The 23,449-nt window shown below is 43.0% G+C and overlaps 1 protein-coding gene and 1 long non-coding RNA gene across 3 annotated transcripts; one reads left to right on the plus strand and one right to left on the minus strand.

The window, feature by feature from the left end:
- Nucleotides 1-18,481, plus strand: LOC149525916 (uncharacterized). The gene is made up of 4 exons (XR_016348555.1): nt 1-159; nt 5,893-5,946; nt 15,496-15,599; nt 18,345-18,481. It is a non-coding gene; the product is annotated as an uncharacterized LOC149525916 (long non-coding RNA).
- On the minus strand, nt 6,317-23,381 carry MSANTD4 (Myb/SANT DNA binding domain containing 4 with coiled-coils). Of its 2 annotated transcripts, none has more exons than XM_089775675.1 (3): nt 23,142-23,381; nt 11,229-11,856; nt 6,317-8,978 (listed from the first exon to the last, which is right to left on the minus strand). In XM_089775675.1, the coding sequence occupies exons 2-3, from the start codon at nt 11,697-11,699 to the stop codon at nt 8,403-8,405; spliced, it is 1,047 nt and encodes a 348-aa protein (XP_089631801.1). In that variant the 5' UTR covers nt 11,700-11,856; nt 23,142-23,381; the 3' UTR covers nt 6,317-8,402. The 2 variants fall into 2 exon arrangements, with proteins under 2 accessions (XP_089631801.1, XP_089631802.1); XM_089775676.1 differs by lacking the exon at nt 23,142-23,381 and adding an exon at nt 12,798-14,278.
- Nucleotides 23,382-23,449: the final 68 nt, after the last annotated feature.

Below are 23,449 nucleotides of genomic sequence, written 5' to 3' on the forward strand. Positions count from 1 at the left end.
TCTCCCTCAGCGGTTGCCAGGGACTCCAGGAGAGGCCGGAAGGAAGGCGGAGGTGAATCGGTGCAACCCAGAGACTGCCTGCCTGCCTGCCGAGGGGACGCCAGCCTGGAGATCGCAGCCAGCTGGGCAAGTCCAGGGGAAGGAAGCCCGGGGGTCCATGTAGGAAGTGGCCCAGGGCAGGAGCAGGAACCGCCGCTCCCGGCCCGAGAACCTCGGTGCGTTTCGGCTGGATAGCCCCGCCAAGAGAGTGACCCGGTACCTGGTTGCTCGCAGGGCCCTGGGCTGGGACCCGGTGGAGTAGGGGGGGCCCAGGTCCCCCTACCTGGGGTGTGCCCCTGCTACAACGACAAACTGCGTTGTGGACTCGGCCTTGCTTAATGGGCCAGCTATAGACTGTTTTGTGGACTTAGGCCAGGGGGCCTTAGCCCTGCTTAAAGGGCCAGCAGTAGACTGTTTTGGGGACTCAGGCCAGAGGGCCTTTGGCCTGGCTTAAAGGGCCAGGGAGAGACCGTATCACAAGGGGTCGGGGACCCAGGCGGGAGGGGCCCGCCACAGGAGATAATGGCACAGAAAATTTCCAAAGAGTTAAATTTAAACAAGCAATCTGACTATCTATAAGTATCATAAGCTTTTGTGGGCAAAATTCGCTTCTTCAGAGGAGATAATCTTGAGAGGCGAAAAAAAGGGGACCCTTAGAATAAGAAGGGAGAAGGAGGGAAAAAATTACTTGTCAATTTTAGTCCTGGTGCTATTGAGCCTAATTGAATGGGCTGGAAGTGCCCCATATTTATTTTTGATGTCACTAGGATGTTGAATGTAAGGAAAGCTGGTATTATGTTATCCAGTTCAAGTCTTTGTTCAGGTCATGGGAGACTGTCAAATTTGCATATGATGGTCAATTCTGCACTCTCTCTAGTGGCTTGTGAAATTCCTTATGTTTTTTCAGGTATTCTTCAGAGTGCTAGATAACAGCTAAGCCATACTAGCCTGCTTACTCCTATTCCAATCTTGCCCAGTCTCAACCCATGCCCTCAGGATAGACTCTGTACCTATCAAGTGCTCTCTGTGAGGTCTTGAGAAAGAGGGAATTGTGTTTGGTAGCAGGCAAACTCTTTTTTTCTACTGAAGAAGAGAAATCTGCCCACAGACAGTCAATCTCCCTCAATGTGTGGCTTCCAGTCGGACAATCCCAGTACTACAGGGGTAGCTGTGTAAGTCGGTATCCACAAAAACAATGAGGAGTCCTGTGGCCAATTAAAGACTAATAGATGTGTTTGGGCATAAGCTTTTGCGAGCTGGAGTCCACTCTGTCAGAATCTCAGTACTTCTAACCATGCAGTTTGAACATCATGCGTCAGGCCTTCACCCACCCACCAAAAGAATTCCATAAATTTAGCCACAGAATGTTTACTTTTTACAGACTGAAAATGTTTTGAACTTCCCTCTGCCCCATATGGTATCAGCTATGTTATTAGTATACAGCTGGAAGTAAAAATGTTTGCCACTGCATCCCACTATCAGTTAATTTTGCGCCATACCCCTCATATCAACCCTGACACCCCAAATCAATTTTTTGCACCCAGCCCTCATATCAACTTCATGTACACTTTAGTTCTCCCATGCCCAAACTGCACAACTACTTGGCTCTGCCCCCATTCCCACAGGTGGTCCTTGGCCCCTAGTGTAGCTCTCCTTCTGCAGCTATAGAGGTTCGTCATTATCCACACACCCCCCCAGGCCTGGAACAGGGGTAGCACCAAAGTGCTCCTCCTTTCTTCATTTCCAGACTAGGGCTGTGTCTAGACTGGCAAGTTTTTCTGAAAAATCATCTGCTTTTGCGGAAAAACTTGGCAGCTGTCTACACTGGCCGCTTGAATTTCTGCAAAAGCACTGACGATTTCATGTAAGATTGTCAGTGTTTTTGCAGAAATACTATGCTGATCCTGTTCGGGCAAAAGTCTTTGCGCAAGAGGGCCAGTGTAGACAGCAGAGATTTGTTTTCCGCAAAAAAGCCCTGATCACGAAAATGGCTATCGGGGCGTTTTTGCAGAAAAGCGTGTCTAGATTGGCCACGGACGCTTTTCTGCAAAAAGTGCTTTTGCGGAAAAGAGTCCTGCCAATCATAGAATCATAGAATCATAGAATAATAGGACTGGAAGGGACCTCGAGAGGTCATCGAGTCCAGCCCCCCGCCCTCAAGGCAGGACCAAGCTCCGTCTACACCATCCCTGACAGATGTCTATCTAACCTGTTCTTAAATATCTCCAGAGAGGGAGATTCCACCACCTCCCTTGGCAATTTATTCCAATATTTGACCACCCTGACAGTTAGGAATTTTTTCCTAATGTCCAATCTAAACCTCCCCTGCTGCACTTTAAGCCCATTACTCCTTGTCCTGTCCTCAGAAACCAAGAGGAACAAATTTTCGCCTTCCTCCTTGTGACACCCTTTTAGATATTTGAAAACCGCTATCATGTCCCCCCTTAATCTTCTTTTTTCCAAACTAAACAAGCCCAGTTCATGAAGCCTGGCTTCATAGGTCATGTTCTCTAAACCTTTAATCATTCTTGTCGCTCTTCTCTGTACCCTTTCCAATTTCTCCACATCTTTCTTGAAATGTGGCGCCCAGAACTGGACACAGTACTCCAGCTGAGGCCTAACTAGTGCAGAATAGAGCGGCAGAATGACTTCACGAGTTTTGCTTACAACACACCTGTTGATACAACCTAGAATCATATTTGCTTTTTTTGCAACAGCATCACACTGTTGACTCATATTCAACTTGTGGTCCACTATGACCCCTAGATCCCTTTCCGCCATGCTCCTTCCTAGACAGTCGCTTCCCATCTTGTATGTATGGAACTGATTGTTCCTTCCTAAGTGGAGCACTCTGCATTTCTCCTTATTAAACCTCATCCTGTTTACCTCTGACCATTTCTCTAACTTGCTAAGGTCATTTTGAATTATGTCCCTATCCTCCAAAGAAGTTGCAACCCCACCCAGTTTGGTATCATCTGCAAACTTAATAAGAGTACTCTCTATCCCAATATCTACATCATTGATGAAGATATTGAATAGTACGGGTCCCAAAACAGACCCTTGAGGAACTCCACTTGTTATCCCTTTCCAGCAGGATTTAGAACCGTTAACAACAACTCTCTGACTACGGTTATCCAGCCAATTATGCACCCACCTTATCGTGGCCCTATCTAAGTTATATTTGCCTAGTTTATCAATAAGAATATCATGCGAGACCGTATCAAATGCCTTACTAAAGTCTAGGTATATGACATCCACCGCTTCTCCCTTATCCACAAGGCTCGTTATCTTTTCAAAGAAAGCTATCAGATTAGTTTGGCATGACTTGTTCTTCACAAACCCATGCTGGCTATTCCCTATCACTTTATTACTTTCCAAGTGTTTGCATACGATTTCCTTAATTACCTGCTCCATTATCTTCCCTGGGACAGACGTTAAACTGACCGGTCTATAATTTCCTGGGTTGTTCTTATTCCCCTTTTTATAGATGGGCACAATATTTGCCCTTTTCCAGTCTTCTGGAATCTCCCCTGTCTGCCATGATTTTTCAAAGATCATAGCTAAAGGCTCAGATACCTCCTCTATCAGCTCCTTGAGTATCCTGGGATGCATTTCATCAGGACCTGGTGACTTGCTGACATCTAACTTTCCTAAGTGATTTTTAACTTGTTCTTTGTGTATCCTATCTTCTAAACTTACCCTCTCTCTGCTTGTATTCACTACGTTAGGCACACCTCCAGACTTCTCGGTGAAGACCGAAACAAAGAAGTCATTGAGCATCTCCGCCATTTCCAAGTTCCCTGTTACTGCTTCTCCCTCCTCGCTAAGCAGTGGGCCTACCCTGTCCTTGGTCTTCCTCTTGCTTTTAATGTATTTATAAAAGGTCTTCTTGTTTCCCTTTATGCCTGTAGCTAGTTTGATCTCATTTTGTGCCTTTGCCTTTCTAATCTTGCCCCTGCATTCCCGTGTTGCTTGCCTATATTCCTCCTTTGTTAGTTGTCCTAGTTTCCATTTTTTATATGACTCCTTTTTTATTTTGAGATCATGCAAGATCTCCTTGTTAAGCCAAGCTGGTCTTTTGCCATATTTTCTATCTTTCCTACACAGCGGAATTGTTTGCTTTTGGGCCCTTAACAACGTCCCTTTGAAATACTTCCAACTCTCCTCAGTTGTTTTTCCCTTCAGTCTTGCTTCCCATGGGACCTTACCTACAAGTTCTCTGAGCTTATCAAAATCTGCCTTCCTGAAATCCATAACCTCAATTGTGGTGGTCTCCCTTCTACCTTTCCTTAAGATCATGAACTCTATTATTTCGTGATCACTGTCCCCTATACTGTCTTCCACTTTCAAGTTCTCAACTAGTTCCTCCCTATTTGTTAAAACCAAATCCAGAACAGCTTCTCCTCTGGTAGCTTTTTCAACCTTCTGAAACAGAAAGTTGTCTCCAATGCAGTCCAGAAACTTATTGGATAGCCTGTGCCTCGCTGTGTTAGTTTCCCAACATATGTCTGGATAGTTGAAGTCCCCCATCACCACCAAATCTTGGGCTTTGGATAGTTTTGTTAATTGTTTAAAAAAGGCCTCATCCACCTCTTCCACCTGGCTAGGTGGCCTGTAGTAGACTCCTAGCATGATATCACCCTCGTTTTTTACCCCTTTTAGCTTAACCCAGAGACTCTCTACACAGCTATCTCCTACGTTCATCTCCACTTCAGTCCAAGTGTGTACATTTTTAATATACAAGGCAACCCCTCCTCCCTTTTTTCCCTGTCTGTCCTTCCTGAGCAAGCCGTACCCTTCCATACCAATATTCCAATCATGCGTCCCATCCCACCAGGTTTCTGTAATACCAATGATATCATAGTTGTATTTATTGGTTAGCAATTCCAGTTCTTCCTGCTTATTACCCATACTTCTCGCATTTGTATATAGGCATCTAAGATACTGATTTGATCTTGCCTCCCTGTTGTGCCCTGACCCTCCTTTCTCCTTGCCATTATAGGCCGTAGTCCCCCCCATTTCCAACCCATCTCCCAGTCCCGCACATTCAGCACTTACCTGTGGGCTTTGCTCACCTGCCCCCGACAAACCTAGTTTAAAGCCCCCCTCAATCTAGACGCGGTTTTCTGAAAATGCTTTTAACAGAAAACTTTTCCGTTAAAAGCATTTCCGGAAAATCATGCCAGTGTAGACGTAGCCTAGGTGTTTGAGGGAAGGCGCATACAATAGACTGACCAATTTTTCTCATAAGGAGAAGGATGAGGAGGGAGCTGCTGGATTATTTGCTTCTCACACCTCATGGTCAGCCTCTCCCTTGGACCTCTTCCCCTACTCAGTAACTCTTCTTAGCCCCTAGGGAAGGGGACAGAGCTATGCCTGCCCCCAATAGCACGTCAGATTGGTGGGTAAGTGGGGAACACAATTAATCAAAGGAGGCTTTCCCCAGGGCAGTCAAAAAAAAAATCAAGTGAAGGCTGGAGTTTTTCGTGTCAGAAAAAAATCTCATTACTGACTATAACATTCTAAGATCTGGCACCCCTACAATGCACACCAGCATTATGATAGAAGTCTGGATGCTTTGTTATAACTTCTCCACTAAATAGTAGTTTATCCTACTGACCAGAAGTTTTGTCTCTATAAGAAGCACCCACTCAACAGCAATTTTGACTTGTAGTAGTAAAAATTATTTCCACTGTGGAAGCATACTTATTTCAATAGCAGCAAAATAACACTTTATTTGCAGGATAAAAATGTTCCTGTAGTGGTATTAATATATTTACATACACATAACCTATGTAAATTACTCAACATGTATTCCAATTTAACACTAACACGGTTTCAATTTTCAAACAGACACTAAAGGTGAAGGATGAGAAATATAAAGTCTGGCTCAACTAGAACAAACAGGTAAGTATGACTGCTGTCATTTAAATATTTTCTTTATTTTTTTTAATTTAAGTAAATGTATTATATATAAAAATACTAACAACCTTAGACTTTTTTAAAAAGCAGCAATGGAAGCTTCTTCACAACACTTTACCAATGTGTCAAGTCTTGGCCAGGCAGGATTAATATTTATGTATGTGCATTGTCGTATTAATTTAAATTGAATATATGGGCAAAATATGTAAACAAAACCTAATCATTGTCCAACATTAGACAATGTTCATTGAGGTCTGGGGCTTGGTATACAGAGATCTCAGGCTGCTTAACACCATGGAGAAACACCATTAAATATCCTTTTAATCTTGTATTAAAGATAGGAGAAAAGGGAAAATAGTGTTTTAAAAGGAAAGCTTTATTTAATACTTTACACTTTAAAGCAGTCATTCCTTGATCCCTTTCCCTTTAGCTAGAGAGAGTTTTCAAAAGGTTAAACCCTCAATGATAACAAAGGGGGTAATAATCCTGTTGGGAAAAGAGAAGTAGTTTGTTGAGATGGGCTGGAGATGTCCTTGCTTCTGTGGTTGTTACAGTCCAATCATAGAAGGGCAAGCTCCTTTGTTTGACAGTCTCTTTTCAAGATGATAATAACTGTCATCCCAGATCATATCCAGCACACGCAGCTGGAGCCAGTAGGGGTAGCAATGGCATCTGGATCCTTCTGTTTCTCTGGCCAGAACATCTCTCAGGCTCAGAATGATGAAGGCTTGGGGTTCCAGAAAATTATGGGAATGTGGCAGCCAAGATTGTGAAGTTCACTCCAGTACTAGCTGTCTGTTCCTTCCATCTATTCTTTTTATTATTTTCTTACTTTCCTTACTCAAATCTCTTTAAGGACTCCCCCTCCCCTCAAAGGAGTGATGGAAGGAACTGCCCATTCCTTTATTATTTTGTCCAACAATCAGACCTAATATCTGATATACAAATTTCAGATCTTTAACTTCTGGCTCCATATCTCCTATTTTTAATATACATAAATTTCAACAGTCCTTGAATCATATCAATGTGGCTTTTAATTTTTATTAATTTAATTATGTCTCCCTTTTATGCACTATTCCCATCAACATTACAGATATTGTAACACATTGTGAATTTTTATATACTTTTACAGTTGAAGTTGAGCTCATTATTCAGGTACATTTGTTGGTTCAACTATCACAACAGCAGTCACTGACCTTGCTCCTGAGATTACCAATAAGTGAGCTAATTGTGGTCTGTTCTTTAGCAGTCTGCATAACAGTGAGCTAAGAAATGGACTAGATCTATTAAATTATTCCACAGAGGTCACCTCACAGCAATCACATGGATAATTATTTTCTGCCACTAGGAGCGTTCATTAGATTCATATTGGTAATCTGGAAGTAGAAACCTCTGCATAGTGTTGTTAAATCTTACCCAGCCATCAGTCCATTTTTTTTAATTCAGATACAGTTCCTATTTGACTTTAGGGTTGCCAGGCGTCCGGTATTGAACCGGACAGCCCGGTATTTGCGCCTTCCATCTAGTAAAACAAATTCAGAAAAAAACAGACATCTAAATGTGCTCGCCCTACAGAAGGCTGCTTGGAACATGTGCAGCTCATGCTGGCTGGTTCGGTATTTTTTGTGAAACCATCTGGCAACCCTATTTGACTTTGTCTAATACAGTGGTTCCCAACTGGTGGTCTGTGGACCCCTGGTGGTCCATGACAGTACTACAGGGGGTCCATGGAAAGATTAAAAATTACTTTTCTTTTCTCCCCCATGGAGGGAGTGGTCCATGAATTTTTAATAGATTGAAAAGGGGGTCCGTATGCTCAAAGATTGGGAAATACTGGTCTAATATATTGACCCCAAGCACACAGTACTACCTTCTCTTTTATTCTTTCTGGCTACTAGGCAGCAGAATAATAAACCTACATTTGTATTGAAATTAACTTTCACTTCACTAATTCTCAAAACTCCTTGAATTTTGAAAAACTTTTTTAAGTAAAGAAAATGAAATTAAATATAATTACCTCATGTAGTTTTATTTGTGTAAAAAAAGCAATATTTAATGTTTGGGCTAGCGTCAACACCATTCCCTCATGATATGTGCAGATTTGTTTTGATAGTATGTATATTTTTAAAGGTAGCACTGTTATAACAGCAGAAAGACACATCTAAGTCTTGATCCTTAATGGGACACCAAACTATACAATACCAAGAGAAATGTAACACTTGCTTCTTCTACACTGAAAAGCAGTTTCACAAGTACGTAAGTTCCATTTATGTAGGCACACTGATTTACCAAGCACCATTCCTTTTCATTTTTAATTTTTTTTTAAATTTAACATCAACATTAAACTTTGGACAGAAGACAGTTAAACCTCTAGGACAGTTTCTGTATTAAAAACTACTTACATCAAAACACTGTATTTATTATACCTTAGTCAAAAAAATTCACTGCAAGTGACCCTCTCGCTGAATTCGAAGGCGTTCTTTCTCCACTTGTAAACGTTCCTTCTCAATCTGCAGCTTTTCAGATTCATATTTTAAAAACTGCAGCCTCTCTTTCTCTAACTGCAAACGTTCCTTTTCAAGTTTTAATTTTTCAGTTTCTAGATCCAGAGGCTGTAAAATTGGTTTCTCCACCTGGCTGATGTCATTTTCCACAGGAGGTTTTTCAGCACGCAGAGTCTCTAGCCTCAGTTTCTCCCGCTCAATCTGGATCCGTTCCTTCTCCAGTTGAAGTCTCTCATGCTCTAGACCTACATGCCGCAATCGCTCTTTTTCAATCTGCAGGCGCTCTTTCTCCACCTGTAGTCTTTCAGCTTCAATATCCAGCCGCTGTTTCTCCAGCTCTAGTTTTTGTTTCTCCAGGTTTATGAGCAAATGAGAGTCTTCATAGGCTAGTCGGGCTTGCGTAGAGCTCAGATTTCCAAATTCTTCAATGTGAGTGAAATCTGGTAGATCACTTTCCTTTTTGGAATCTGGCAAAACTGATGACAAAATTTCTTCTTCTTCCTCAATAGGAAACTGTTGGGAGGAAATAGAAATATAATTATTTAATATACCTCTTCATACCATACTCAGCCAGTTACACCTGTTCAACCTCACTTAAAACAAAGGAGACTTCTTGTTTCTAGTTATATCTCAGAAATTATTCCAGACATTCGTTTCATTTGTGCTTTATACAATTAATGTGTTAAATTCAAACCCTGAGTTTTCTATTGTTACTAAAGGCATTGCTTATATCAGCAACAAATTCACAGGGGTTAGTGCTGAAGCACAGAAAATTTCTTCAGCAGACCTCCACTGTACAGATGCAGAAAGAAAGAAAAACCTTTGCTGTTTATTCTGCAAAGGTTCATTTAAAAATAGGTTGTCACAGGGGTTATTTAGATGACTTAAAGAATTCTCAGATTTAGTAAGCAGTCATTGTTTTTAGTTTTCCATATAGATTTCATGACAACCTCCTAGGACACACTCAAAATTTCTTTTGAACAATTACTTAACATGAGTTGGAATGTTATTGAACGTAACATTAATTAATGCTGCAAAGCAGGAGTCAGCAACCTTCGGCATGCAGCCCATTAAGGTAACCTGCTGGTGATCCATGAGACATTTTGTTTATATTGATTGTCTGCAGGCATGATGCCCCCCACGTCTCCAGTGGCCATGGTCCCCCATTCCCAGCCAATGGGAGCTTAAGGAATAGAACTGCCTGGGTTTGGAACATAATCTCCCTGTATCCCAAAACCGATTATTGGAATTAGGAATGTTAAAGCATCAGTGTAACTGTTGAATATCTTAGCAGTTATATGCTGCAGCTCTGCAGCGTAAGCTTTATACTGCAGAGCCCGCAGCATGGGCAACAGCTGGCTTCCCAAGAACAGGGCTGGCAGCTGAAGCCAGCGAACGGCAGGAGCCAGCTTAGTAGCACACCAGCTCCCAGCTGCTTGTTCCACTCTTAGGGATCCAATTGCCACTGCACACTGCAGACTGTATCAGAGCCAGCAGCACAGAGTGACAGCTGGCTCCCTGGGAGCTGGTGAGCACCAGAAGCCAGCTTTTAAGCTGGCTCCCAACTGCCCGCCCCACTCCCAGGGTGCCGGCTGCTGCCCTGCACTAAGTGCTTCGATGCAGAGCCAGCAGGGCAGGATGGTAGCCAGCTCCATGGGAGCCAGTGGGCACTGAAAGCCAGCTTTTAAGCCAACTCCTGGCGCATACTGGATCCTGCCTGCCAGCCCCACTCCCGGGCAGTCAGCTGCTGCTCCATGCTATAGGTTCCAATACAGAGCTAGCAGCACGGGGTGGCAGCTGATCCTCTGGGAGCCCGTACAGGCCAGAATCTGAGTTTTAAGATGGCTCTTGGTACATACTGGCACATGCTGTGGGCTCTGCAGTATAAAGCTTACGCTGCAGAGCTGCAGCATGTAACTGCTAAGATTTTCAACAGTTACATTTTTAACATTCCTAATTTCAATAATTGCTTGAGTAGGATCATGTGGGATACAGGGAGATAATGTTCTGAGAGCAGGGCTTAGAATTGGTGTGTAACCATTACATAAACCGATAAGCTCATGATTACTGGTTAACTGTTTCAAGTTACACTTACATACCTAACTTGAATTCCATACAATTAACAGTCCATGAAATGACAAGATGACTCCCACTTTCCACCTCTTCTCCCCATGCTACTGTTCTAGAAATTTCATTGCTGCAAGGTGGGATATTGCCTATTAGGAGTTTGACACCTGCAGTAAAATCAACCAATCATTTCCCTCTCCCAAATCATCTCTCCTTTCCAGCAGAACTGCGTTATTAGAGGTGACACCAAGCGTTCTCATTCATCTTGGTCTTCAGCTAACGTGGTTGGATTGTGAAAGAGATTGGTTACTCCTTTCCCTATTCTAGTGTATGTGCAGAGGTGTGGAGAGGAGAAATATTAAGCTAACTCCTCTTTCAGTCCACATGAATACTGGATCCTATTCTTTGAAATAAACTGTCCAAGTGGGAAAAAGAGAAAAAACGTAGGCATAAATACATTTATAAGATTACTGAATAAATGTATAGTTAATCAAAAACGAGACCTTATGCAGATGTGTAGGTTGCTCCATTTAAAATATTCATATAAACAGAGCTTGTCACAGGAGATTCTCCAATTCACACCGATATCTTGGGAAATGATAATATAGAGGAGTATTAGCTACAAGTGTGGGAAAAAGTCCCCATACTGGAGTGAAATGAATGGCCAGACTGAAGACAACTACCTACACTACTCACTTCAAAATTCTGTGGATCCTCCTCTTCCTCTTCCACTTTGATTTCTGTTAAAGATCCACTGGCTTCTTTGAAGTCTGTGATATTTAGCCATTCAAAACTAGATTCATTTGTAAATCCCATTTTCTCATCCATATCTTCATTGACAGAATCATCTAAATCAGATGAAGGAAGGTGGAACCCAGCACCTACTAGCTTGATATTTGCATTTAGACGCTTTCTCTTCATGAGTGCTCTCCAGTCAAGGTATCGCCTTTTCACTTCTGTCCCTGTTCTTTGCTCTCCTTCACCTACAGCATTCACACACTCTGCTATTTCCTCCCAAGCTTTTCGTTTCATCTCATTAATTGTTGTATTAAGCTGCTTGGAAAAAAGCACCTCTTTCCTTTTTCTAATTTCTTTAAGGAGTGTTTGAGTTTCTTGAACACTAAAATTGCTTTTTCTTTTTCGTTTTAATTGTTTCATTTTTTCCATCTTTAATTTTAATAGTTGTTACAGCCACTTACAGACTAAAGAGATTATGAGTGTTCAGTTTATTTATACAATAATAATTTTAAAAAAATCACAAAATGGCACTTAGGTCTTCAGTGGGTTCTCTCATCACTTGGTCATCATTGGGCCTATTAAGATCCTAAGAGGAGAGAGCAAATAATATAAATCTCAAAGATATATCGTGATATTTTCATCCACTCATAACTCAACACTGCTAAAGAATCTATATGCTGAACTGATCATTCTTCTATCTAACAGATTAAAACCATTTTTTAAAAAGCGTTTGGAATTCAGAGTAGCTACAACCTTGTCTGACCTTATATGAATCTTAAATCCATCAATATATATCTGTGTCACACCCTGTTAAGGTTGAGTTGATATTTCCATTATAGAGATGTGGCTATTTTCCTTTGGCTTTTACAATTTTGCCAATTTAAATTTGCTCCAAGCTGAAACTTGACATACAAGTCTCATCTTGAGTTTTCTAAAGTGGCTAAAATGGGTAAAGCCACATCTTCAGAGATGTAAAATATCTGAATGAGACATTTCTCAGTTGACTTTAAAACGTTATTTCTAACTAAAAAAAACAGTTTAATTTTAAAAGCTGAGGCTTTGGAGGCATTTATTATTTCTGAGCCATTATAACAACAGTAGAAGAATTTGACCGGTTAATAGGAAATAGTATTTGCCGTTAAAAAAAAATCTCGAATTAAAATGTTTTTAATACAGAAAATACATACTGTGGCAAAACTGAGTCCTGTGCTTCTGGAGGATAATGTTTGCCTCAAAGGCTCACTGTGGCCCTCTACACAGCCTCTCCTTTTCTAAAGGCAAGGGTCACAGCCTACTGAGCCACAGTCATCATAAACTAGTCCAAAGTTTAGGGTTAACCCCCATAGTCCTAATTTCTCCTCTCGGGGCAGATTCTAATGATATGGGGAAGGTTGCGAGGGAACCCAGATCTACCCACTACTCTGCGTTCTGACCCAGGGCTCTAAGGCAATAGCAACAGAGTTTCCTCTGCTCCCAGTCTGGCAGCTTCTTACTAGAACCATTTTCCCAAACAATTTCTCCCAGTACCTTTTCTCTGGTCCCTGAGCAAAGCAGTCCTGCTCCTCTACAGCACTTTGCCTTACCCACAGCTCTCACCCAGCAGACTTTCACTCTCAGATCTTGGGCTCCACACCCTCTCTGCAGGGATATCATATAAAGAAACCCCAGCAAGCCTTAATGAGCTGCAGGTACTCTGATTAGCCTTCTGCTTCCCCCAAACTCTTAATTGGCCCCAGGAAACTCTGATTGTGCTGCACTAGGCTCGGCCCTGTTTACTCAGGGAAGAGAAAACTGTTCACCCAGGCTGTGTCTACATGGGCGCGATCTTACGCCAAAGCGGCTGCTTTTGCGCAAAAACATGCTGCCTATCTACACTGATGGGGAGTTCTTCCGCAAGAACACTGACGTTCTAATGTGTGAAATCAGTGCTTCTTGTGCAAGAACTATGATGCCCCCGCTCAGGAATAAGCCCTCTTGTGCAACTGTTCTTGCAGAAGAGGCCAGTGTAGACAGGCAACATGAATTTCTTGCGCAAGAAAGCCTGATGGTTAAAATGGCCATCAGAGCTTTCTTGCGCAAGAGAGCGTCTACACTGGCACGGAAGCTTTTGTGCAAAAGAACAACTCTTGTGCAAAGGCACATGCCAGTGTAGATGCTCTCTTGTGCAAATACTTTAACACAAATACTTTTACTCTTGCATTAAAGAGTATTTGTGCAAGATCATGCCAATGTAGACGTAGCCCCAGAGTCCAGCATATTTGCCCTCCATGTGAATGTGGCAGCCAGCTGGTATGGGTCTGTCACAATATAAAAAGAAATCCTTATGAACTCAAACGTACAAACCTGTTCCTTCAACCTTTTCTCCCCTGGCTTTCTGGCACTTCTACATACAACAAACCATGTCAGAATTTTCTTAGACTAAAAACAAATCAGGAAATTCAGGCAGGCATGCGCTTGAGAGCAATTTTCTTCAGGGCACACATTCACTTTAGAAATAACTATGGTAACTATATACTGCATTTCTTTCTAAAAATTGCTCATTTTTACCTGCATGACGACAGGGCCTTTAAAAAAAAACATACACACACATCTGTTTAATATTAATTCCCCTTTGTAACATTGCTATGGCCACTAGTTGTGGCTCTGGAATAAGAAACATAACATGAGAAATATCTAACAAGAATAGAAGAATTTTCAAAGAAAACTGACATTCTTATTGACACACTCTGGTAAAAAGAATCAAAAGCAAACATCCTGTTTAAAGAAGGCTATGTTAACACAAACTAGATACCTTTTGTCTCACCTGTGGGGTCAACACAGGGAAGTTAAAATACAACTGGCCAGTATACACTGAAATTTACATCCTTACAATCCAAACTGTAAGGTTATGTAGATGTAGCTTTAGAACAGGCATGTCAAACTCGAAGCCGACTGAGGGCCTCACAAACAAAAACTGATAGCTTTCAGGACCACCGAAGAAAATGTACTTTATCAGAAAGTCGGAATTATTTATTATTATAAAATATACCTAAAACATAATTTGTAATTTTCAGGTCTTGTTTAATATAATACAATAATTTGATGTGTAAAATTGTTAATTGCTCATATAAAATATTAATTTAAATAGATATTTAAGGTACTTTTTATATGATAACTTTGTTTTGTTGAAATAAAAACAAGTATAGACAGGGGTTAATCAAATAGAACACGCATCTGAAAATTTCAGATACTTTGTAAGTTTGAGATTTTGCATAAACGTATAATTCGTGCAATTGCAAAAAATGTACATATATTTGATATAAAATTAATATACATTTTGTGATTTTATTTGGGAATAAGTACATTAACAAAATAACCCCTTCCTCTCCCCCAGAGCCAGGCACTCCAAATCCTCTGTTCCTCCAGAGCCAGGCACCCCCAACCTAATGCCTTATCCTCCCCCACAGCCAGGCACTCTCAGCCCCCGCAAACTAATACCTGGGTCCCGGGGTCGCTGTTGCCTCAGCCACACACTTCTTCCTCAGGCATGCTGGGGCAGCATGAGTACAGCGGCCAGCTGTGAGTGCGTGCTGGGTGCCATGCGTAGAGCGGCCTGGCCAGCTGTGAGCACATGCGCAGAGCACCTAGCGCAGAGCAGCCCGGCTTGCCGTGAGTACATGCTGGGTGCTGTGTGCAGAGCAGCACTGGCCATGAGCAGTTGCTGTGGTGCAGAGTGGCCTGGCCAGCTGTGAGCTGCACTTGGCTACATGGTCTGAGCAAAAAATTTTGATCGGGCTGCATGCAGCCTGCCAAATGCCAGTTTGACATGCCTACTTTAGAACATGACTAACTGGTTCACTCACAATGTGCACATCAAAGTCCTGGCATTTAAAGATGCTGATACGTCAACTGACTACTTTGAAAAACTTCCTATTTAGAAATAATTCTAAATATCTGTCATAGAAATATGTAATTCTTTTCTCTGTCATAGAAATATGTAATTCTTTTCTCTTAGGGTATGTCTAGACTACAGGGTTTTGTCGACAGAAGTTTTGTTGACAGATACTGTCGACAAAGCTTCTGTCGACAAAGAGCGTCTAGAGTACATTCAGTTCTGTCGACAAAGCAAGCTGCTTTGTCGACAAAACTCTGTAGTCTAGACACACCCTTATTAGCAAGTTGCAATATATTTTCCCCACATTGACTCTTTTGTGGGGATTAACTCTTTGTGTTTTCTCTCCTCCAGAAGTAATCATACTTTACAATATGATGATGGCATGAATAAAAGATGACTTCTGATTAGGAATGAAAAAGCAGGAACAGATGAAGAAACAAATAATATTTTCAAATGTAAGTGTGATTAAAGATAGGTAACTAAGAAAAAAAGACTAAGAAAAAAAGACAGAAAATGATACTGTGCAAGGAAAATGTTTTCTAGGTAAAATGTGGTTCAAAGCTGTAAGTCGAATATTAATTTTAATGTTGCCATTAAAATTCATTAATTCAGGTCATTTGAATCCAGCTGATAGATGTTGATACTTATTTTCTGATGCTTATTCTAATGTCTAATTGAAATTGCCAGAATCAGTATTTTAGTGGCTTCTCATTTCAGCAACCAAAGTCTAACATCATATATTTGTCTGCATATTATGGATGTAAAATCCTTTTTAACTGGCTAATCAGTTAAATATATTGTTTAACTGGTTAACCAATTAAAGGAAGTAAGAGGGGGGCCACCCCAGCCCAGCTACCCCTACCTGCCGCTGGGCTGAAACACCCATCCCAGGCAGGAGCTGCTCCAGCCCGGCCAGAGCAGCTCCTGCTTGCAGCCCTCCAGCTGCAGGTAAGGGTTGCACTAGCTGCAACACCAGAACAGCTCCTGCATGTGGGGTGCCCAGGTCTACTGCAGGCAGGGACTGTGCTGGAGCAGTCCTTGTTCACGGCAGGCCCCCCCACAGGCCTGGAGCAGCCCCCTGTCCTTAGGAGGTAGGGAGCTGCTCCAGCCCCACCAGTTAACAGGTTAAACCTTCACATCCCTAGTGTATATATTTATACATGGGCAAACACAGTCTGTCTTGTATAGGACAATGTATTTACATATACAATAGGAAATGGAAAACAATTTCACGGAGAATAAAGATAAATCAGATAGAGCTATTGTAAGACTGTAATGTGCAGTCTTGAGGGTGAGGGTGTATGTTGGGATGTATTCCCTACATTAGACCCAGAAAACGACATTAGGTCTGGCAGGCTCAATCAGTCAAATTAGTGGCAAATGAGAGAGATTTAGGCTGTGTAAAAAGCTTTGCTTAGAAAGCAGCTCACCTGTAAGGGAACAGGTGGAAGCTTTTATAAAGCCAGGAGGAAGGCAATAATGCAGGAGAGCAGCAGACAGGAAGTCTGTAGTTCCCCTCTCCAGAGATAAAAGGAAGTGGAGGTAGGAATCCCTGAGATCTAGTAGGCCTGAGAGGTCTGATTAGGACTGAAGAAACACAGGAAATACACTAGGGGCCAGAGCATGAGAATGGATGCAGTCACAGACCTTAATCACTTGCTACAGGGCACTGGAACTCTAAGTAGAGAGTGAGCCTGGGTCCCCTTCCGAACACTGTAGAGTGGTACTGCTCGAGGCAGTAAATTAGAGGACCACCTGGGTCACTGGGGGTTGATAGGGTCCAGGCTGTGGAGGGGAGGGACGGACTGCCGGATATTTCTTGAAAGTGACTTGATTGGAGAACTGAGTCACAAAGCAGCCATGCCACAACTCTAAGTGAGAGGAGGGCTGCAGGTGCTAGAAAGAGAAGGGGGTGCTGAATTGGACAGAGCTAACTCCTAAAATTAGCTGAAAGAGGCATGACTAGCAGTGTGTAAACTGTGTAATGTCAGGCAACACCACAGTATTATTCCTGTAAGTGCAGAAAGAAAGAAAATTATTCTGGAACATTTTATCTGATCTTTTGGTCCCCGTTCCCCCCCCCCCCCCCAAACTTTAGTATTTCGTTCTCTTGAGCCTACCATGAATAGATACTTGTACATAAATGCAAGCACCATATTTGGTTCTGACAGTAAATCAATTTTAGTACTTGCTGTTCCTTCTCCAATCCAAATTACAGTGAAACCACCTCTTTTTGATTAAGGCAATTGATTTTCATGACCTATTCATCAAACACAACAAAATGTTCACACCCAAAATGTATTTTTTTTTAAATGTCATAAAGAAACTTGATAGAAATGTAGCCGTGTTAGTCTGGTGTAGCTGAAACAAAATACAGGACGATGTAGCACTTTAAAGACTAACAAGATGGTTTATTAGATGATGAGCTTTCGTGGGCCAGACCCACTTCCTCAGATCAAATAGTGGAAGAAAAGTCACAACCATATATATGAAAGGATACAATTTTCATGTATGTTCATTTTTTAAAATTGTATCCTTTGGTATATATGGTTGTGACTATTTTCTTCCACTATCTGAGGAAGTGGGTCTGGCCCACGAAAGCTCATCATCTAATAAACCATCTTGTTAGTCTTTAAAGTGCTACATTGTCCTGTATTTTGTTTCATAAAGAAACTTAGTTGTCCAGAAAAGTTACTGATTTCAGTCAATTTAGAAGTGCAGTTATGTGTTATGTTGTTGAAAAATGTTAGATTCAGGTGAATTCTGGGGCCAAATACTCTATTATATTGGTGTAATTCCACAAAGCCACCGGATCAGGCCTGCGGAGGCAGTGGGGAGCCCCAGACAGGTGCCTCTGCTTGCCCCGCAGCCCTGTGCGCCCTGCAGAAAAGCAGCTGCAGGGCTCAGTTTGTTTTGAAACTGGAGGGGAAGGGGAAGCTTTAGGAGCTGCCCCACCCCCAGCACATTCCCATTGGCACATGGTTTTTGTGTTAGGTGAAGTGGTAAAATACAATTTCTTATTCATTTTCTCCAGGCCATTCTCCAGGCCTCTTATCATATCCTTCCTTGGTCATCTCCGCTAGAAGATGAACAGACCCACTCTTTTTAATCTCTCCTCATATGGAAGCTGTTCTATACCCATAATCATTTTTGTTGCCCTTCTTTGTAATTCTCTCTCAATTCTAATATTTCTTTTTTAGATGGGGAGAGCAGAACTGCACGCTGTATTCAAGATATGGGAATATCATGGATTTATACAGCGGACATATAGTATTTATGGTCTTATTTTCTATCCCTTTTCCTAATGGCTCCTAGCATTCAGTTAGCAGCAATAATAAAAAAAGCTGTGTATTCGTAAAACCCTTTGTGGATACAAAATCAATTTAATATAAATCAATATCCATGAAACCACAGGACTCTTTTAGGAATCGCAGTGGCAAAAAGAGCAGAATTTGGGGCTGCCACGCCAAGGAGCCAGTGCTTCTCAAGCAGCTTTTCCAGAGTGGCTATACTGCCCTTAGCCCTGCCTCCGTTCCCAAGTTTAGTACCAGCAAAACTGGTGAAAACTATAATAAAGGTCAGGCTCATCAGATACATGATGAACATGCTACGTTGGGGAAGAGTGGACTAGCTTTTGTAAATTAAAATCATGCCTCACCAATCTTTTAAAATCCTTTGAGGGGGGTGAGCAAATGTGGATAAGGGTGATCCAGTGAATATAGTGTACTTGGACTTTCAGATCTTTGACAAGATCTCTCACCAAAAGCTCTTAAGCACAGTAAGCAGTCATGGTGAAAGACTGAAAGTTCTCACATGAATCAATAATTCTTTGAAAGACAGGAAACAAAGGGTAGGAAAAAATGGTCAGTTTTCACTATGGTGAGAGCTCAGTAGCAGGAACCCACAAGGATCTGTACTGGGACCACCGCTGTTCAGATTCCTAAATGTTCTGGAAAAAGTAGTAAACAGTTGAGATGGCAAAGTATACAGACAAATATCCTGAGTAATTCGCATTAAGTCCAAAACTGACCACAAAGAGTTTCAAAGGGATCTCATAAATAACGATGTTAAGTAGCGAGTAAATAACTAATCTTGTACTTAATACAATTTGTATTGAGTACATGATTAGTTGATAAGGGGCTGCTGTGGCTCGGCAGTTTAAATGTAGCAGGAGCTGGGAGTGCAGGCAGCCCAGACGGGGTAGGTTTGGGACCCAGGATTAGCTGGTACTGAAGCAGTCCTGGCTCACACCGGGTCTGGACCACTGCAGCTCTGCCCTTTAAATGTAGTAAGAGCTGCCTAGGTTCGCACCAGGTACAGTGATGTGCCAGGTGGCTCTTACTACACTTAAAAGGCAGAGTTGCAGCACCGCTAAGCCACTGCTTTCCCCTTCCTCTCTCACCCCCTGCAGAGATGGTGCTGTGGAAAACTGACTTTTAAGCCAGCTCCCCCAGCACTGGCTCCTGCTTCACCCCTCCCCTCCCCCCCGCTTCTATATCAGAGGCAGCAAGGGCAAGGAGGAAATGCGAGCAGTCGACTCGATTATGTGATAAGCCTAGGCTTATCAGTCAACTAATAGACTATTATTTTGCATCCCTACTCATAAAACTGGATGACTGAGCAACAAAATTGCAAATGAAAATCAAATGTTGATAATTGCACAGTAATGCACATTGAAAAACAGTTCCAAATACATATACAAAACTGTGGAATCTAAATTATTACCACTCAAGAAAGAGAGCTTAGACTCATCTGGGATAGTTCTCTGAAAACATCTTCTCAATGTGTAAAGCCCTGCATGGATACAAATTTATATCTGGACGTGGATATCCAAAGATATAAATCAATTGTGAGTTGTCATGGGTGTTTTTAGTAAAAGGCACGGACAGGTCATGGATAGTAAACAAAAATTCATGGCTTGTGACCGGTCCATGATTTGTACTATATATACTCCTCACTAACACTTGGACTGGGGAGCCATGGGTGTTCTAGGGCGAGGTGGCCTGGGGGGCACTGTGGGTGTGAGTGGGTTGTCCCATGCAGGAGGCACAGATGCTGAGGGAGGTGAGTGGCAACACAAAGATCAGGACTCCTGCTGATGCTGGTGACATGAAGGCTGTGTCTACAGTGGGCCACTTATTCCAGAAAATCAGCCGCTTTTCCAGAATAAGCTGCGAGCTGTCTACACTGGCCTTTGAATTTCCGGAAAAGCAATGATGCGCTACTGTACAAAATCAGCCGCTATTCCAGAAAACTATTCTGCTCCCGCTCGGGCATAAGTCCTTTTCTGGAACAGTGTTCCGGAATAAGGGCCAGTGTAGACAGCCCAGTACTCTTTTCCGGAAAAAAGCCCCAATCGCGAAAATGACGATCGAGGCTCTTTTCCCGAAAAGCGCGTCTACATTGGCCACAGATGCTTTTCTGGAAAAAGGGCTTTTCTGGAAAAGCAGCCTGCCAATGTAGACGCTCCTTTTCTGGAAATACTTATAACGAAAACTATTCTGTTTTAAGCATTTCCAGAAATTCATGCTGGTGTAGACACAGCCGAAGAGTTGGCAGGGCTGGCAGGTTCCCTATTTAGCACCGCATATCTCCCCAGAAGTGGCCAGTATGTCCTTGTAGCTCCTAGAAAGAGGAAAGGCTCTGAGGTCCCTGTGCACTGTTCCACCATAAGTGACAGCTCCACAGTCAATGGGAGCTGGCAACCACAGCCAATAGGACCTGCGGGGCAGTGCATGCAACCCCCACACACATTCAAAAACTGCTGCAGGTATTGAAGGGGAGTGATGGGATGCAGTGGCCTTAGATTGCCCCAGCAATGGCTGGTGCAGCTGGCACAGGGCCTGCCCAAAGCTGCTTGAGTGACCCCAGAGCCAGCTACACCAGCTTGCTGCAGGTCATAGAAGTAACAGAATCCATTACTTTGTGACTGATCTCCATGACAGACATGCAGCCTTACCTATAGGAATCAGGGATAAAAGAATGGCAGACTAGAGGCTTATTAAGAAGCTCTCAGCCTTACCTAGCAGGTCACCGGGCTCAGCTCAAAGCCCCCTAAACAGACCAAACTATAATCCACATAATAAATTGAAAATATGGAATACCATAATTCTTAAGGGCTAGATCAAGTAAACCACTGAACCCTGTGTCCCTGATCCAGCGAAGCAATTAAGCACTTGATAGGTTTTTTTTTTTTTAAACTTCAACAATACTGTCTGAAGTTGGGCTAGTTCTTTACATTTGGCAAAGACAAACAGTTGCAACCCTAAATAAGCCATTTTAAAATTAGCAACTGCTGGTTGCATCTCCCTGTCTTTTAACTGGTAAGAAGGTATTACCTTTCCCCCCTACTTTTGCATTTCCTAAAGCTGAACAGAGGGCATATTTTCCTCAAGACCTCTTTTCTTTAATAATAACTTATCCTAATATTGTTAATTTACAGAATGTATCAGAAGGATTTGACTGAGCTAACTGTTCATTAATTCCACTGTGGAATTTTTTTACCCCCTTATCCTACCTGCAATATCATTCTGGATTTAGTAGCTTGAAACTATAGTTGTGTTCTTAAAGTTCTGGTTTGCTGTGTTTGTTGCTCTACAGCAAAGTACTTTATTGCACACAGAAAACTATCTTTCTAAAGTATTTAAAAGACAAAAAATGGTGGTATGTCAGCAAATATTCATAGTCTAACTAGATGTAGAAAAAACACCATAGTTCAAAATGTATTTAACAAAAGCTGCTGATTGGTATTGTTCAAGAAAGAATGTTGCTTTGATGGAAAAAGTGGGTTAGTTGCAGTAGGATGTACATATGATTGGAAGTAACTGTAAACGAGTTCAACAATCCTCAGAGGTCATCCATCAGTGGCTTTTAATGAGGACGCTAAAGTAAGGCAATGATACTTGCTAAATGTAACAAGCTGCTAGGACAGATTACATAAGCGAAATGATAAAGGATTTGTGATGGCTGAAGTAGACAAGTGTGACAAAATGAGGACACAAGAGTGAATGAAAAGAAAAGAAATTCAAATAATTTCACAGGAGAAAGATCTGTATTTTGTGTCCATGTGTTTGTGGTGACTAGTAACATATTATGAGTGTTTATGGGGCTACAATTCTCACTCTTATGTATCACTGCCAACCCCAAACATTTAAAAATCTTGAACGTCCCCCCAAAATCATGAGTGGTCTTAAAAATAAGATTTAAAAAATAATAATGCATCTGGAGTTCTATTTGCCTTTTGAAATTTTAGGATTCATGCTTTTCAAATATTCTAAGCTTCATGCGAAAATCATGAGAAAATGCAACGCCTTTGAAACAAATTGTCTGTTTCACAGACACAGACAGAGGCCCTGCCCTGCTCAGGGAGGATCTGGATCAGGCTGAAACAGACATCTGTGATAGAAAGGCAGTCCCTGCTCCAAGGATGTTAATATTGTCATGAGGCAACTAATGGAGATATCAATCGCAATCTGGCAGGAAGAACACGATAACGAAGAACCAGGAAAGCAGGAGTAGAGAGCAGAGCTGAGGACGGGCCTTCCCATGGGATGGGTTAGCTGACCAAAAGCCCCAGCGCGCGGGGTTGCAGCCAATGCTGTAAGAGTACTGGACTATGACTGCCCCACATCCGGAAGGGGAAGGAGGGAATTTCTCCTGGCACCAGCGCGGTGCTCAATGGGGCGGGCGAGCAGGAACAGGGCCACTGATGGGAAGGGAGACCCATCCCACCCCAGGGGCCCAGGCCAGGGCGGAGTGGAGCTGAGTGACCGGGGGGTTACAGGGATGCGGGCTGGACCTCGCTCACCGCCACGGGGGACTTGGCGGGGGGAGAGGGGGAAGCTACGAAGAGGCGAAGTCTGTCAAGGCCCCCGCCTCCCTGGGCAGACGAGCCTGTGAGGGCTGGGGGCAGCCCCGCTCCGCCGCCAGGCGCTGAGCCGCCCGCCTCCCCAGCCCGACCCTGGCGGAGTCCCCAGGGCGCAGCGGAAGCGACTCACCGGCGCCCAGCACGCCCCTCCGGATCACCGGCCCCGCCACAGCCCCCGGCTCCCACCGGAGAGCCCCTGGCGGCGGGTGAACCGCCCGGTGGGGGAAAGTAGCCGCCTGGCCCCGCCCCAAGACCCGCCTCCTTCCCTCCCCGCAGCCGCCTGCGCCTCCCTCCCCCGCCCGCCCCAGAGCGCGGGGCGGGGGGGCGCGACAGGCAGCCTCCGAGCACAGGGCGGGCGGGCCAGCAGCTGCGCCCCCTCCCCGCGCAGGCCGGGTGCCCCCCGGGCGTGTAGGTTGTACTGCGCATGCTCGGTCACAG

Source organism: Pelodiscus sinensis, chromosome 1 (assembly GCF_052426305.1).
Source record: "Pelodiscus sinensis isolate ZL-2025 chromosome 1, ASM5242630v1, whole genome shotgun sequence".
Lineage (NCBI taxonomy): Eukaryota > Metazoa > Chordata > Testudines > Trionychidae > Pelodiscus > Pelodiscus sinensis.

Excerpts from the sequence above, each read along its gene's own strand:
- MSANTD4 (XM_089775675.1), bottom strand. The coding sequence starts at position 11,699 with ATGGAAAAAATGAAACAATTAAAACGAAAAAGAAAAAGCAATTTTAGT. Across the intron at positions 8,979-11,228 it reads AGGATCCACAGAATTTTGAA|TTTCCTATTGAGGAAGAAGA; the intron begins GTGAGTAGTGTA and ends TCCTCCCAACAG.